The 12,794-nt window shown below is 46.1% G+C and overlaps 1 protein-coding gene across 5 annotated transcripts in view; it reads left to right on the top strand.

The window, feature by feature from the left end:
* PAMR1 (peptidase domain containing associated with muscle regeneration 1) overlaps positions 1-12,794 on the top strand; it is a 158,051-nt gene that overhangs the window by 117,179 nt on the left and 28,078 nt on the right. For all 5 annotated transcript variants that reach the window (XM_057507555.1, XM_057507558.1, XM_057507557.1 and 2 more), the window contains exons 4-6: positions 4,689-4,803; positions 8,309-8,526; positions 11,839-11,946. In XM_057507555.1, coding sequence (XP_057363538.1) covers positions 4,689-4,803; positions 8,309-8,526; positions 11,839-11,946 — 441 coding nt within the window. The remainder of the gene's footprint in view (positions 1-4,688; positions 4,804-8,308; positions 8,527-11,838; positions 11,947-12,794) is intronic.

The raw sequence follows: 12,794 nt of genomic DNA, 5'->3' as shown, positions 1-12,794 counted from the left end.
GAGGATAGAGGCACAGAGGCAGCTTGTAAGTGGCAAGCCAAGATGCCTCATCCTCTTTATTAAACTACCTCTGCACATGAGAGACATGCAGTCCTTACTCTGAGTGCCTGTCTGAGGACCTGTGCCTGTCTAGGCCCTTCTAGTAGGGCCTAGAAGGTGTAGGACAAACCAAGTCACATAGAAGGTGTGCGTTTCCTTTTGACTCTTGGCCTGGTATGTGGGTCATTTCCATGTCATCATCCAGGCCTTGGTTCTGTGATCCCAGGCCTCCTGGGTTTAGGGCCCTAGCCAGTGATGTGATGAGGCCCTTTGGAGCCCTGGAGCAGCAAGTCAGAATGTGGACTGTCCCCTTTGATTCTTGTGCCAAAATTGTGTCTCAGATCCAGACAAGTCTCAAGAAAAATAATAATATTGGTGGCCATCTATTGAGCATTTTTACGTACCAGGCACTGTGCTAAATGCTTTATGTACAATATCTATCTCCTGTCTTGCCTCCTTAAAACAGACAAATAAGGAAACAGCAACAATGTAGTAGTGGGTACTATGATTATTCTCATTTCTAAAAGAGGAAGCCTGCATTTAGAAAATCTGGAGAACTGGTCTGGGGTCACACATTGAGTAAAAGGATGAACTGAGATTCCTGATCCTCCTTCCCCAGGCCCCCATGCTAGGATTAAGACTTTTGTCTGACTCCTGGGGATGGTCATTTTTTGTGGGGAACCTTCCAATCCCTGCTGCTAGTTTAGAAATTAATGAAGATTTCCTTTCAGCTCTGCAGAAGCAAGGTCTATCCAGCTATCGCTCCTGTTTTGGCTTATAGCAACAGGGAAAGGAAGGAGGGTTGGAGATGTGTCCAGGATCTGAGAGCCCAGGAGACAGTCTGGCTTTGCTGGCTAAGTCCTCTACACACACACACAGACACACACAGACACACAGACACACACACACACAGACACACAGACACACACACACACACAGACACACACACACACACACAGACACACACACACAGACACACACACACACACACACCCTTTCTTTTGCAGTGAGACATTGTCAGGGAATCTGATCATGTCCTCCTCCGGGCCCTCTGCCGGCTCTGCTCTTTCAGATTGCAGGACCACCTGCTTGTTTGGCGAGCAGCGCTTCCTTGGCCAGGCCTCAGCTGTGCCTCTGTTCTGCCCCAGACAGAGAGATGCAGTTAGTCTGCTCTGCACCCAGGCTGGGCGACTCCCCGAGAAGAGGCAGGATGGGCCAGAGCTGAAGGAGCCCCTTGATGTGGGGAGCACGTGGGCCCCTTCCTCTTCTTCCCTGTGCCTAATCCCCACCCCACCCCCAAGCTCATTGCCAAGAGGTGGCCTCTTTGTCTCTGGTCAGTTGGAACTTGGCCCCCATCCTGGGCCTGACTCTGCGCTCCCTGCAGGGTGAGATGGAAAGCATCGTGCAGCACTGAGAAGTCGCATGTGTTTTGGAATCCTGGCTGCTTCTGAAAGGTAGTCCCAGGGCCTTCAGGAACAAGTCGGTGAACATTGCAAGTGGCCAGGGGCCGGCGCCTGGGGGTGGTTTTGTTTCTGAGCCCTTCCAAGGCTGCATGAGACCCTGCGGCCGGCCAAAGCACGAACAGTCTCACCAAGGAGACCTGACTGAAGATGAGCACTGCCCACCCCCGGGACTTGAGGAAGGGCCTGGTGACACTGCTCTGATTCTAGTTTCATATGCAGGGGAGCCAACTGGCAGCATTTGCTGATGGTTCTAACTTGGGATACCTACAGGAGGTTGGCTGCAGGGGAGCTGGGATTTTTACACCTTACATGATGGGAACGTGCTAGCCCCTACGGGGTGGAGGCTGTACAGGAAGATTTCTTTTTTTGTCTCTAACACCCAATGGATCATTTCTGTAGCCGGGCAGCAGATGGGGGTGGTAAGGAGTGTGATGTGTGCAGGAAGAAGGACCATGCACTTCAAAGAGTTGGGGGGCAGAGATTCAATGTATATTTCTTGGAGTGGAAAAATTCTGCTGCTTCAAAATGGAGTGGGAAAGGGCTGGGTCAGGAAGCCCCTAAGAGAGGAACATACCTACCCAAACTCAGTATTGGCACTAGACAGAACCTGGTTCAAACTCCAGCTCTGCCACCCATCAGCCACAGCCAACGTTCACTGATTTTTCTGTTAAGGACTTCCCATGTATAATCTGATTCAAACCTCACAAATTCACATGAAGTAGGTGCCAGTTTTATTTCTGCTGGACTCAGATTTACTGAGGTTCTGAGCGATGAAGTGACTTGCCTGAGGCCGCAAAGCCAGTGAAGGTAAAGCTGAGTCTCCCCTGAGGGCAGCGGGAACTCTGAGGCCTCCATTCTTACCAGCACTTTGCAGTTAAAACAGTAATTTACAGTCTGACTCCCTGGTTGTCTGACCTTGGGGAGGTCACCGAACTTCTGTCCTCTGTGTTCCACATCTGGGAAATGGGGAGATAAACGTTGCTCTTTTAGGTTGCTTGTGAGGATTATGTGAAAGAGTATTTCTAAATTGTTTAGCCAGTGCCTGGCCTATAATAATATCATCATTCATTCATTCAGCAACTCTTCATTGAGAACCTGTTAAATGGCAGGTTCCATTCTAGGTGTCCAGAAAAGCGTCACCAAAGGCAACAGACGAGTAAGCTAGATAAGTTCCAGCTGTGATGTGTGTTACAAAGAAAACAAAGTGGAGTGGTGATGCTGGCCACAGACACAGGAAGGCCTATTTTGGCCAGTGGCCAGGAAGGCCTCTTTGAAGAAGTAGCCATTGAGCTTCATTCCCAAAGGAAGGAGATGTGGGAGACACAGCAAGATTCAGGGAGCAGCAAGTGCAGGCCTGGAACTGGGAACAGAAAAGAGGCCAGGGTGGTTGGAACAGTACGAGCAAACTGATGAGTGGTGGCGGCGACTGGGCAGCCAGCGAGACAGGACTATGGACACTGGAGGAAGGTGTCTACCCAGGGGACAGCCTCTGGAATCAAGAGCAATAAGATCTAATTTCTTGGTTTAAAAGGTGGCTTTGACTGCTGTGTTGAGAATTGAATGATGGGCGACGAGGATGGGTACAAGGAGGCCAGAGCGGAAGCTGGGGTTGCAGAATGAGATGATGGAGGCCAGGCCTAGACAAGAGCCCCAAGTGGAAAGTGGTGGGTGATGCTTCCCATTGGCCGAGCAGGGCCGCAGCGGTAAAAATCCTCGTGAAGACATAACTTCATTTCGTAACCTAACAGTAGTTCTCACAAAAGTAACGTCTCAGACCACTCAGCTTGTCGAAAGTAGAGTTTGGGCTCTTTTCCTAACGCTGTGGAAATATTGCTGCCATCATCTCACCATGGAGAAGTATCCACTGATACTACTATTTTTCTTTTTTGCAATGGGAACTTATGCTTTTGTGGGGGAGGTTATTAAATATAACTGCATATCCAGAGCTTATGATGTCAAACTGGATTTCTGTAGAGAACAGGGTTAGATAAACATTTTCTGTAAAAGGGCACATAGTAAATATTTCCATTTTTGTGGGTCTTACTCTCTCTTGTCACAGCTACTCACCTCTGCTGCTACAGTTCAAAAGAAACCATAGACAATGTGTTAAAAAATGACCGTGGCTTTCTTCCAGAATTTATTTACAAAAATAGGCAGTGAGCCAGATTTGTCCCATGGATCATAGTTTCCCAGCTCTGAAAATATTGTTTAGTTACATGACCCAGATGGTTTTTTTCCCTATAAAACCAATTCAAGGAATCTTCCCCAAGCTCTTTTGTAAAACTAGGATGCATCTTCTGTACCTGTGCTTATCTCAATACTAGAAAACATGACTTAATTTAATGATGACTGAATCCAGCAGTTTTCAGGTCTTAGGGATTCCTTGGAGGTAAGTCAGCAGACTAAGGTGATAAGGGTGGAGGGCTTTGGGTCCCTGCCTCTGCTTCAACCAGGAGCCCTCTTGGATCCATGCATTTTAAATTGGTGGTCTTCCTAAGAGTTTGTTTGAAAAAAAGGTGTCGGGAGCTAGAAAAAATTAAAAACCACTCCTCCAGTTCAGCTTGTTGGAGATCATGTCCCCCTTCAGTGTCATGTATCATAGAGGCATTTATTACATAATTGCTCATAGAACAAATTAACACATATATTTTCTAACTGGATGGAGCAAGGTGAGGAAAGATTTGCTTGGGGGTTATATTTTTGGGGTAGAGAATATGCAGGGAACACAGACCAAAGAGTCTAAGCAGAAGTGGACTCCAGACAAAGGCCGCAGGGTCCCATGTACAGCTGTGCGGAGGGTCTATTTTCTGAGCCTTTTAAAGTGGAGGCAGCAGGCTGTGATACGGCAGTCTTGGAGAGTGGCTCGGATCTCACATCCAGACACAGTTAGGTTTAAATCTCTGTTCTTTCATTTAGTAGCTAGACACATTATTTATTTAACTCTTTGGTTATCCATTTTACCAGCTGGAAAACTGGAATGATACGACTTCCTTTCTCAGGCTGTTAGGTGGATTAAATGAATAGCCTATGCAAACTGTCTTGCCCATTGCCAAGAGCTTGAGAAAGAGTAATTTCCTTCTCCATCCTGTTTGCAAGGTCATGGGATAAGCTCAGAAGATCTTTGAGACCTTCTGTCTTCTCCTTCCTGTTGACTCCAATTTCCGTGCCCCAATCTTCTCTTCTCAGGATGTGGCCAGGTTCTGCGAGCCCCAAAGGGTCAGATTTTGTTGGAGAGCTACCCCCTAAATGCTCACTGTGAGTGGACCATTCACGCCACACCTGGGTTTATCATCCAGCTAAGGTAAGGGGCTGGGGTCAGAATTAGGGAGTCTGAGGTTCTAAGGAAACATAGTAACAGGCCTGAGGGCCCTGGATCATTGTGACCAAGGGCTAATCATCAGCACTTTATTTCTAAAAGCAGAAAATGTATATTGGGTCCTTTTTCTTTACCTCTCAGTGATTCCACTGGAGAGTCTGGTAAAAACTGACACCAATTAAATGCTTGTCATTCATCGCCCTAGAACAGTGGGGCTCAGATGGTTTCGACCCAGTGATAACATGAACAAAGCAAAATACTGAGGGAGCCTATGCATCCACAAATCTTTAACAAGCCTTCCTCCTTACCCAGTACTGGTCTGGGTTCTAGGGGAGGGAAGAGAAGGAATATGAGACACAGTTCTAATCTTCCAGGAATTTCTACCCAACGTGGAGGTTTATGCTTGTCAGCAGTTTTCAGAATGTTCTCAGAAAACAACAGCCACCCCCACAACAAATAAACCAATTCTCTCACATGTGTGGAAGATCAGCTGTTTTTTCTTATGGAGCTTTGGGGTCCTCACAGATGTTTACTTTGTCGTAGCTCCCAGCCTCCTATGTATCTCCTGCCTCCTAGCAAACACCTCTCATTTTCCTCTCCGGGGGGAAGAGTGGCCCTCTCAGCCCTAGGGTTTCTAGGGACTTCGTCCACTTGGCTCATCCCTCTTCTAAGCAGTGGAGAGGTTGGTGGTGATGGGAATCTCTGATCTAGGGCACAGGCTTTCAACAAGTATTTTCTAGGTGGGTCAGTGCACACGGAGGTCACCGCCTGCCGGCTGGGTCCTTGAATAGCTCCCTGTTCTCCAGGAGGGGCAGTGATACACCCTGCCTTAGAAGGATCCAGCAGAACATGTCCCCTTCCCAATCATCCTCATCGAAGCTGGCCCTGGGGTGGGAGTGAGGCCCATTATTTGGACTTTCCTAGAGAAAGATTGGCTCAACGAGTGAGTGGGTGGCCACATTATTCTGCTAACTGGGCTCCAGGCTGGGTCTGCCAGGGACGATAAGGGCATGTTAGTATTTCAGCAAGTCAGGGACCAGGCCACATGGTCCCTTCAGGGACCTGTGAAGAGTTTCTCTGGGATCCAGGATACAAAAGAAATTTCCCCAAAACAAAAATCCAAGACAGTGGAGGGATTGAGAAGCATATCGCCTGCCTAGGAAAGGGCCCTAGGGAGCCTTGAAAATATATAGATTTCTTTCCCTCTAGTCAAACTGGACCTGCTGGCCATGATAATAACAGAAATGCTCTGAAACATATGTACAGTGTTCAGCCCCCAAGCTAGCAGTCATCCTGATGCCCCTTTCTATCATCAGCCATGAACAGGCCACCACAAAATTTATCTTCTTACCTGTAAAATAATCTAAAGTGCATCCACACCTGTCTCTACTGCCACCATTCTGTGCCAGACTGCCACCATCTCTCACCTGGATTCCCTGGTGGCCTCCCACTCTTGCCAGCTCTGTTATTTCTTCTCCTCGGTCACTAGAGTGATCCTTTAAAATCCTAAATCAGATCATTATTCTGTTGTTGAAACTTTCCTGTGGCTTCCTGTCAGACTTGGAGTGAAACCTGAACCCCCATCATGCAGGATCTGGCTTCTGCTCCCTTCACTGTCCTCAGTTGACACCACCTCCCCCTTTCCTCGCCACCTTGCAGCGTCCCTGGCCTTCTTTCAGTTCCTCAAAGACCAGGCTCATTAGTTCCTCAGGGCCTTTACACTTGCAGATTCCCCTGCCACTGAAGGACTATAAAAGGCTTTCCCTCCCTAGTCACTCTTTATGCTCTTACCTGGTTTCTTTTCTTCATAGTACTTCATACTCTCCAAAATCGTCTTGTTTTCTGGTTTCTTTGCTTGTTGGTTGTACCCCAAATGAGAACTCATTTCCATTAGGGGAGGTACTGTGTCTACCTGGGGTGCCACTCTGCTTTCAGCACCTAGAACAGCATCTGACTTGGAGGAGACCTGCTACAAATAGGTGAACAAATGAATGGATGTTCAGTACAAGCTGCAATGTCTTATTATATGTCCATTTAAGAAAAAGTTGTGGTCTCTTTTTTAGGTGGGGGTGGGGGGGACTTGTCCTGCCTTATCCCTTTTGCAAAGATACCACAGCCCAGAGAAGGAACTGATTTCTCAAGGCCCACAGTGAGTTAATGGTGGTGACTGGATGAGAAACAGATGTAAAGTGTGTTTCACGAAGTATGATTAATAGGACTTACACTCCCTTACAAAAGGTTTTGTGATAAAAAAAATGTTGGTAAAATAAACATTGGTTATACGCAGGTATTGGGTTTCTCTTTAAGTAAGACATTTAAGAGCATTTAAATTTTATTTATTGTCATTGTGTTCCTGTGTTCTCCAACAGTTGAGATTTCAGAATCCAAAGGTGGTAGAAATAACTCAAGTCCCAACTTTTCAGGTGGCAGTTCTGTGTTTTTCTGTCTATTCTGACTTCTCCTCCAATATGTGAGGGAGAAGACACAGGTGTCCATTTTGTAAACTTGGTACTTGGGCAATCCCTAGGGAATCTTCTGGAATGTCTCTTCCTCTCTTGGCCTGGAGTGTGGCTGCCTCTTTTCTTGTCTCTTGGAATTGGGAGCTCAGGGTGGTCTTTTGCTTTTTTGATCTGATGTCTCCCAATATTTCCAGACCCAAGACTTCTCTAGGTAATCACAGATTTATCAGATCTCTCCCAATGTTGAAATTCTGCTGTAGCACTACTTTTTCTACTGTTTGGGGAAATAATTTTTGTTATCCAGAAGATAATTGCCTTCTGATCCTTCCTTCAAACAAAAGAGTGTGCAGAGATTTTTTTCCTTTACTTTTTATAAGACAACATGTACTTTTTCCATTTTCAATTGTAAAATTACAATATAGTATCCATTCAGTTATCTATTCAACAAACTTTTATTTCCCATTTCTATATACCAGACACAGTTATGCATTACACAAACAATGGTGTGATAAGTTATATGTTCTAATAATGTTCTACCCTACCCTCAAAAATTTGCAGACGGGTGGAGAAGGGCATACATATCCATGCACACACACAGATGCACAAAGTCAAGATAAATAGGAGAAATTAAAATTTGTATGCACCTTCTGAAGAAAACAGCGATCTCCTTTAGGAAGAACTGTCAGGGAAGACTCTGAGGATTGGAAGGAACCAGCCATGCAGACTGGGAAGAAAAATGTCCCTGGAAAGAGGGGCCAGCATGTGCAGACTGTCTGACTGGCATATGGCACCCCCTCCACCCGGGCTTGTGTACACAGATGCACACAATGAACATATACACACCCCTCCATTGAAAGAAATTCATCTGACCCCAGGTTCTCCAGGACCATTTTCCTATGGGATCAGGCTAAGGGGACCACCAAGAGACCACTCTTCTGAAACCGGTTTGTCCTGTGGCACCGAACTTGCCTGGGGGTCTCAGGACTGTCCAGGGCCCACCTGTGTCCTGCTCTCGCTCTTCCCGCCCACAGGTTTGTCATGCTCAGCCTAGAGTTTGACTACATGTGCCAGTATGACTACGTTGAGGTCCGTGATGGGGACAGCAGTGGTGGCCAGATCATCAAGCGTTTCTGTGGCAATGAGCGGCCGGGTCCCATCCGGAGCACGGACTCCTCACTCCACATCCTCTTCCAGTCAGATGGCTCCAAGAATTTCGATGGCTTCCATGCCATTTTTGAGGAGATCACAGGTAAAGGCTATGGAGACAGATGTGGAATTTTATGGCTCTGCTCCAGCAAACCTCCTTTCTGTGGACCTTCCCATCTCCCTGCTTAGCCTTATTAAAACCCAGCATACTGGGTTCTCAGCAACCTACACATTGAGAAGGAAAAATGAAGTGGCAAGATACATTTCAGAAATACTCACCAGAACCAGAACTAGGAAATATTATCTTCCTTCTGCATGTGTGGGAGCACAGAGAAGCTAGTAATTTGTCCAAGATCACACAGCTATGGAGGGGGAACCAGAGATTTATACACAAGCAGTTTGGCTCTAGAGCTCACACTCAGGAGCCTCTGGTGGTTAAGAGCATTAGCTTTGATCTCTGGCTGATTAAGACGTGACTGAAGGCAAATTATTCTACTCCTGTGGGCCTCAGTTCTCTTTCAGTGAGTTAAGGACAAACCATCTTGCTGCATTAAGGAGGTTCTGGGAGACAGAGTAGATGAAGAGCTTAGCACATCTGGTACATAGGAAGTACTTAACAGCTGCTCAACCCCAGGTGCTCTGAGCCTCCCTTTGTCATCTGTAAAGTAGGTTGTAAAAGTCTTAAACTATAGTGGTACATGCCACTTACTTTATGAATAGCTCTAACTTTAACTCTTGACTTTAACTCTTGCCCTATTCATATTAGGAAGTAGGATTTGACCAAAATGAGCAAAATGCTCAATCCTAAGGAGTCACCCCAGCTCTCATCTGAGATTGGATTGGACATCCCTTTGCAGCTGGGCAGGCCTGGGAGTGCTCGATGCTTTACAGCCCTGCTGTGCTAAGCGTGTGGCTGAATCTGCACCCCTTGTTAGAACACTGAAAGCCAAGGCTGAGCAGGGTCACACTTGGGATACACGTGCGTGGATCTGTGGCAGTCAGCAAGAGCTGGGTGTCAGGTAAGCCTGTTGTGAGCAGTGGCTAGCCAGCTCGTGACCCTGTCACTGAGGGGAGGATCTCTTCCTCCTCTGAAATGGGGTCCTCCAATCCTCCTGGAGAACTCTGGGAAAGCTGGTCTGTGTTGTCAGATCGACAGCAGCCCCTCTTCCTGTTCCTCAGATACCACCATTCATCCTCTGCCACAGAAGTTATCCCTTTGGGTTAACGCCACCTCCCTTCACTTGCACATCACACCCCATCCTTCGGGGGCTGCACTGAGATCTTCTCTGATAACACCTTTTCTCTTGTTACAACGGGCTGTGACTTTGCCCTGTTTTGAATGTACTGTAGAATTTTCTCCTCTTTTCTGACGAACTGAATTATACATCAGATTATAGTCATTGTATATTTTTCTCCAAAAAGCTCTGATCTGGTAAGTAGGATCTCCTGTTCATCTTTCAATCTTTTTTTTTCACTTATTAAAAGTTATTTTAAAATTCTCCATCCCCCACCCTCTGCCCCAAGTTGGGAAAAGCCAAACAATCTGGCCTGGGTTTAATTACAAATTTATACACATTTTTTTTGTCATTATTTAAAGTAAATCACATTGTGGCAATAAGGGATTATCCTTGGAAAAAGTGAAACCCATATGAACAAAATACGTCATGGAAGAACCCCACTTAGTGATTTCACTGGCTACCTAGAAGTCTAGAAAAGGTCAGCATTCTGTGCTAGCTCTCAGGAACTCATCCATGCAGTGGAAAGACGCCTTGCCCTCACTCAGCGAAGCCCAGTCAGCTCCAATGAGGCCTGGTACCCGACGAAAGCAAGAAGAGAGGGCGTACCTTCTTCAGGACAAGGGTAGAAAAGGTCGATCAAGGAAATCCCACATCCTCCCTTATAAGCCCATGGGGAGAAGGAGGCAGCAAGTTGGGGGGAAGGCTTAAGGATGCAGCATCCTTTAACCTGAAAAAAAAAGTTAAAAAAATATCCTGCAAGACCCCTGAATGAGGAGGAGGAAAAAAGGAAAAGAACTTAGTATTTTGAGTAAGTTTAAACATGGTCTTAGCTTCATCCATCTCATCACAAATGCAGACAACACCCTTTCAGCATTGTGCCCAATTTTTGAAACCCTGAGTACTTTTTGCTTAGCAGCTTGAAAGTAATGGTTAAAAAAGTACACATGCATATATATAAAGCTTATATGTACATATATGTATGTGTACATGCTTGCATGCACATGTATAAATACATATTGCAATAAAATAGTTTTGGAAAGCATCGGGCACCAAGGGCTTTGGGGCTGACTTCTTCCCCTTCAGAGCTCCACAAGACAGTACCTACCCACAAACTTCTCTCCAGGTAGGAATACTCCCCTTAAGATCACCTGATACTAGGGAGACTGGGACAGGTCCACAAAACAGGCAAAGGTCTCTAGAAATTGTATCACCAGTAGCATTTTTCACATGTAAAAAAATACTAGATTCATGAGTTATTTGAGAGCTCCCTGCCCTTCTTGGCTTCCTTCTCCACTACCCAGAGAAATTGCACGCCTGAAGGCTGCCTCTGGAGAAACCTTACACAGAGAAGCACTCAATACAGGCTTTAGAGCTACCCAAGGGATACATTTCCACACTGGGGTAAAGACTGGTGGATAGAGCAGATGTGTTGTCTCCCAAAATGTTCTCTGTAGAAAAGTGGTCCTCAAGATGATCTGTAAAATGTAGATCAGATAAACTTGGGGAAGGCTGAGTGTTATGTGTATTCTTGGAAATTTGCTGTGTACATTAGAGCATGGAACATTCTGACAAGTTCCATAGTAAAGAAATCTGGCTAATTATCATTAAATATCAGTAGAGTTTCCCTACCATATTTCAGCCCAGAACCCTTTCTTATCTAAACACATCAACATCTCAAGGGAATAATGTTTATAGAATGTGTGTTAGGAAATTCTTGAGTACTTTTGATAGTGTTGTGAAGGTCATCTTCCAGTCCCTTCCCCCATACCCAGGGTGCTGCGTTTTCTTGAAAAAAAGATGACTTAAAACTACCCAAGTTTGCTTCTGCCCTTGGAATCCCTATGGGGGCAATGAGAGCCTGCTTCCGCTTCTGCCTTCATCAAGTGCTGCACGTGTTTGTATGAGCCTTGGGCTCTCAGGCTGTGGGTGTCTGGGGCACACTTGTGGGGCCTGCAAAAACATCACATAATGTCAGCAACATCTGGCAGTTAGTGAGTGTTGGTTTAGGCATTCACAAATAATGGCAACATGAATTCCACAAAAGGAGTGAAACAATTGCAAGAAGACTTTAACAGATAAGAGAAAGACTCTTTAACAGACAAGGCCAAGACTCCAGGCTTGGAGAAATCAACCCACTGCACCTTGACACTGAGGAAAACCACCTTTTTGTCTTGCAGCGTGTTCCTCGTCTCCTTGTCTCCACGATGGCACTTGCGTCCTTGACCAAACCGGGTCGTACAGGTGTGCCTGCCTGGCAGGCTACACTGGGCAGCGCTGTGACAATGGTGAGTGTGCCTCTGGAGGGGGAGCTAAGGAGGAGTGGGGTGCTGGCATGCAGAGAGCTTGGGGTCTTGCTGGGCATGCTGTTTCTGGCTTTTTATGATGGTCTGTCCAAGGTGGTGCGTAATGAGGACATTTTCATTGCATGGTTCTCAGGAGAACTGGGCTGCCTCTGTATCAGGATGTTTTGAACCACCGAGGTTGCCCACTGACATTTCCAAGCTTCCTGCTATATATACCTTTCAAAAAGGTGCACCTTGAATGATATTCAAAGACACTGAGAAAGGGTCAACAGCAAAAGCCACTAGCACAAAGTCTCTTGTGGCTCTGCATTTGAACACCCTGTCCATCCCGCAATGCGAATGTTGCAACTCCAGGCACTGTTCATAGACTCCAGGGTTTTGTTACATAGACTGAAGCCCTGCATTAAGGATGGTTAATATGTAGGGTGGCCATGAGCCCCAGTTCCCAGGGACAGTCCCAGCTTACTCAATTTATCTGGTCATAATTATCAATAGCACTCTCTTTTGTGCTCAAACATATCCCAAATTGAATGATAAATTACATGATCATTCTGTAAATATGGGACAAGATTAGGTGAGTCACAGACAAACCAACTAACCTTTGGGGGGGGTGCCGTGTACTGGGTTCTGTGGCAGTACAGAAAAGACATACCTTGTTGTCTTCTGCAGGAGCTTATCCTGCATTAGTGAGATAAGCTCCACATTTTTCTAATTGTTCATGAGTAGGCCAGGAATGAGATGGGGTCATAGGTGGTAGTGCAGAAGAGTCATAGAGGAAAGAATGCCCCAGCCATTATTCTCTAAGAAAGCTCTTGGGCTGCCACCACTCA

This window comes from Manis pentadactyla, chromosome 9, assembly GCF_030020395.1.
Source record: "Manis pentadactyla isolate mManPen7 chromosome 9, mManPen7.hap1, whole genome shotgun sequence".
In the NCBI taxonomy this organism is placed as follows: domain Eukaryota; kingdom Metazoa; phylum Chordata; class Mammalia; order Pholidota; family Manidae; genus Manis; species Manis pentadactyla.
The sequence above is the reverse complement of the archived record's forward strand: the minus strand, read 5'-3'. Positions and strand labels throughout refer to the sequence as shown.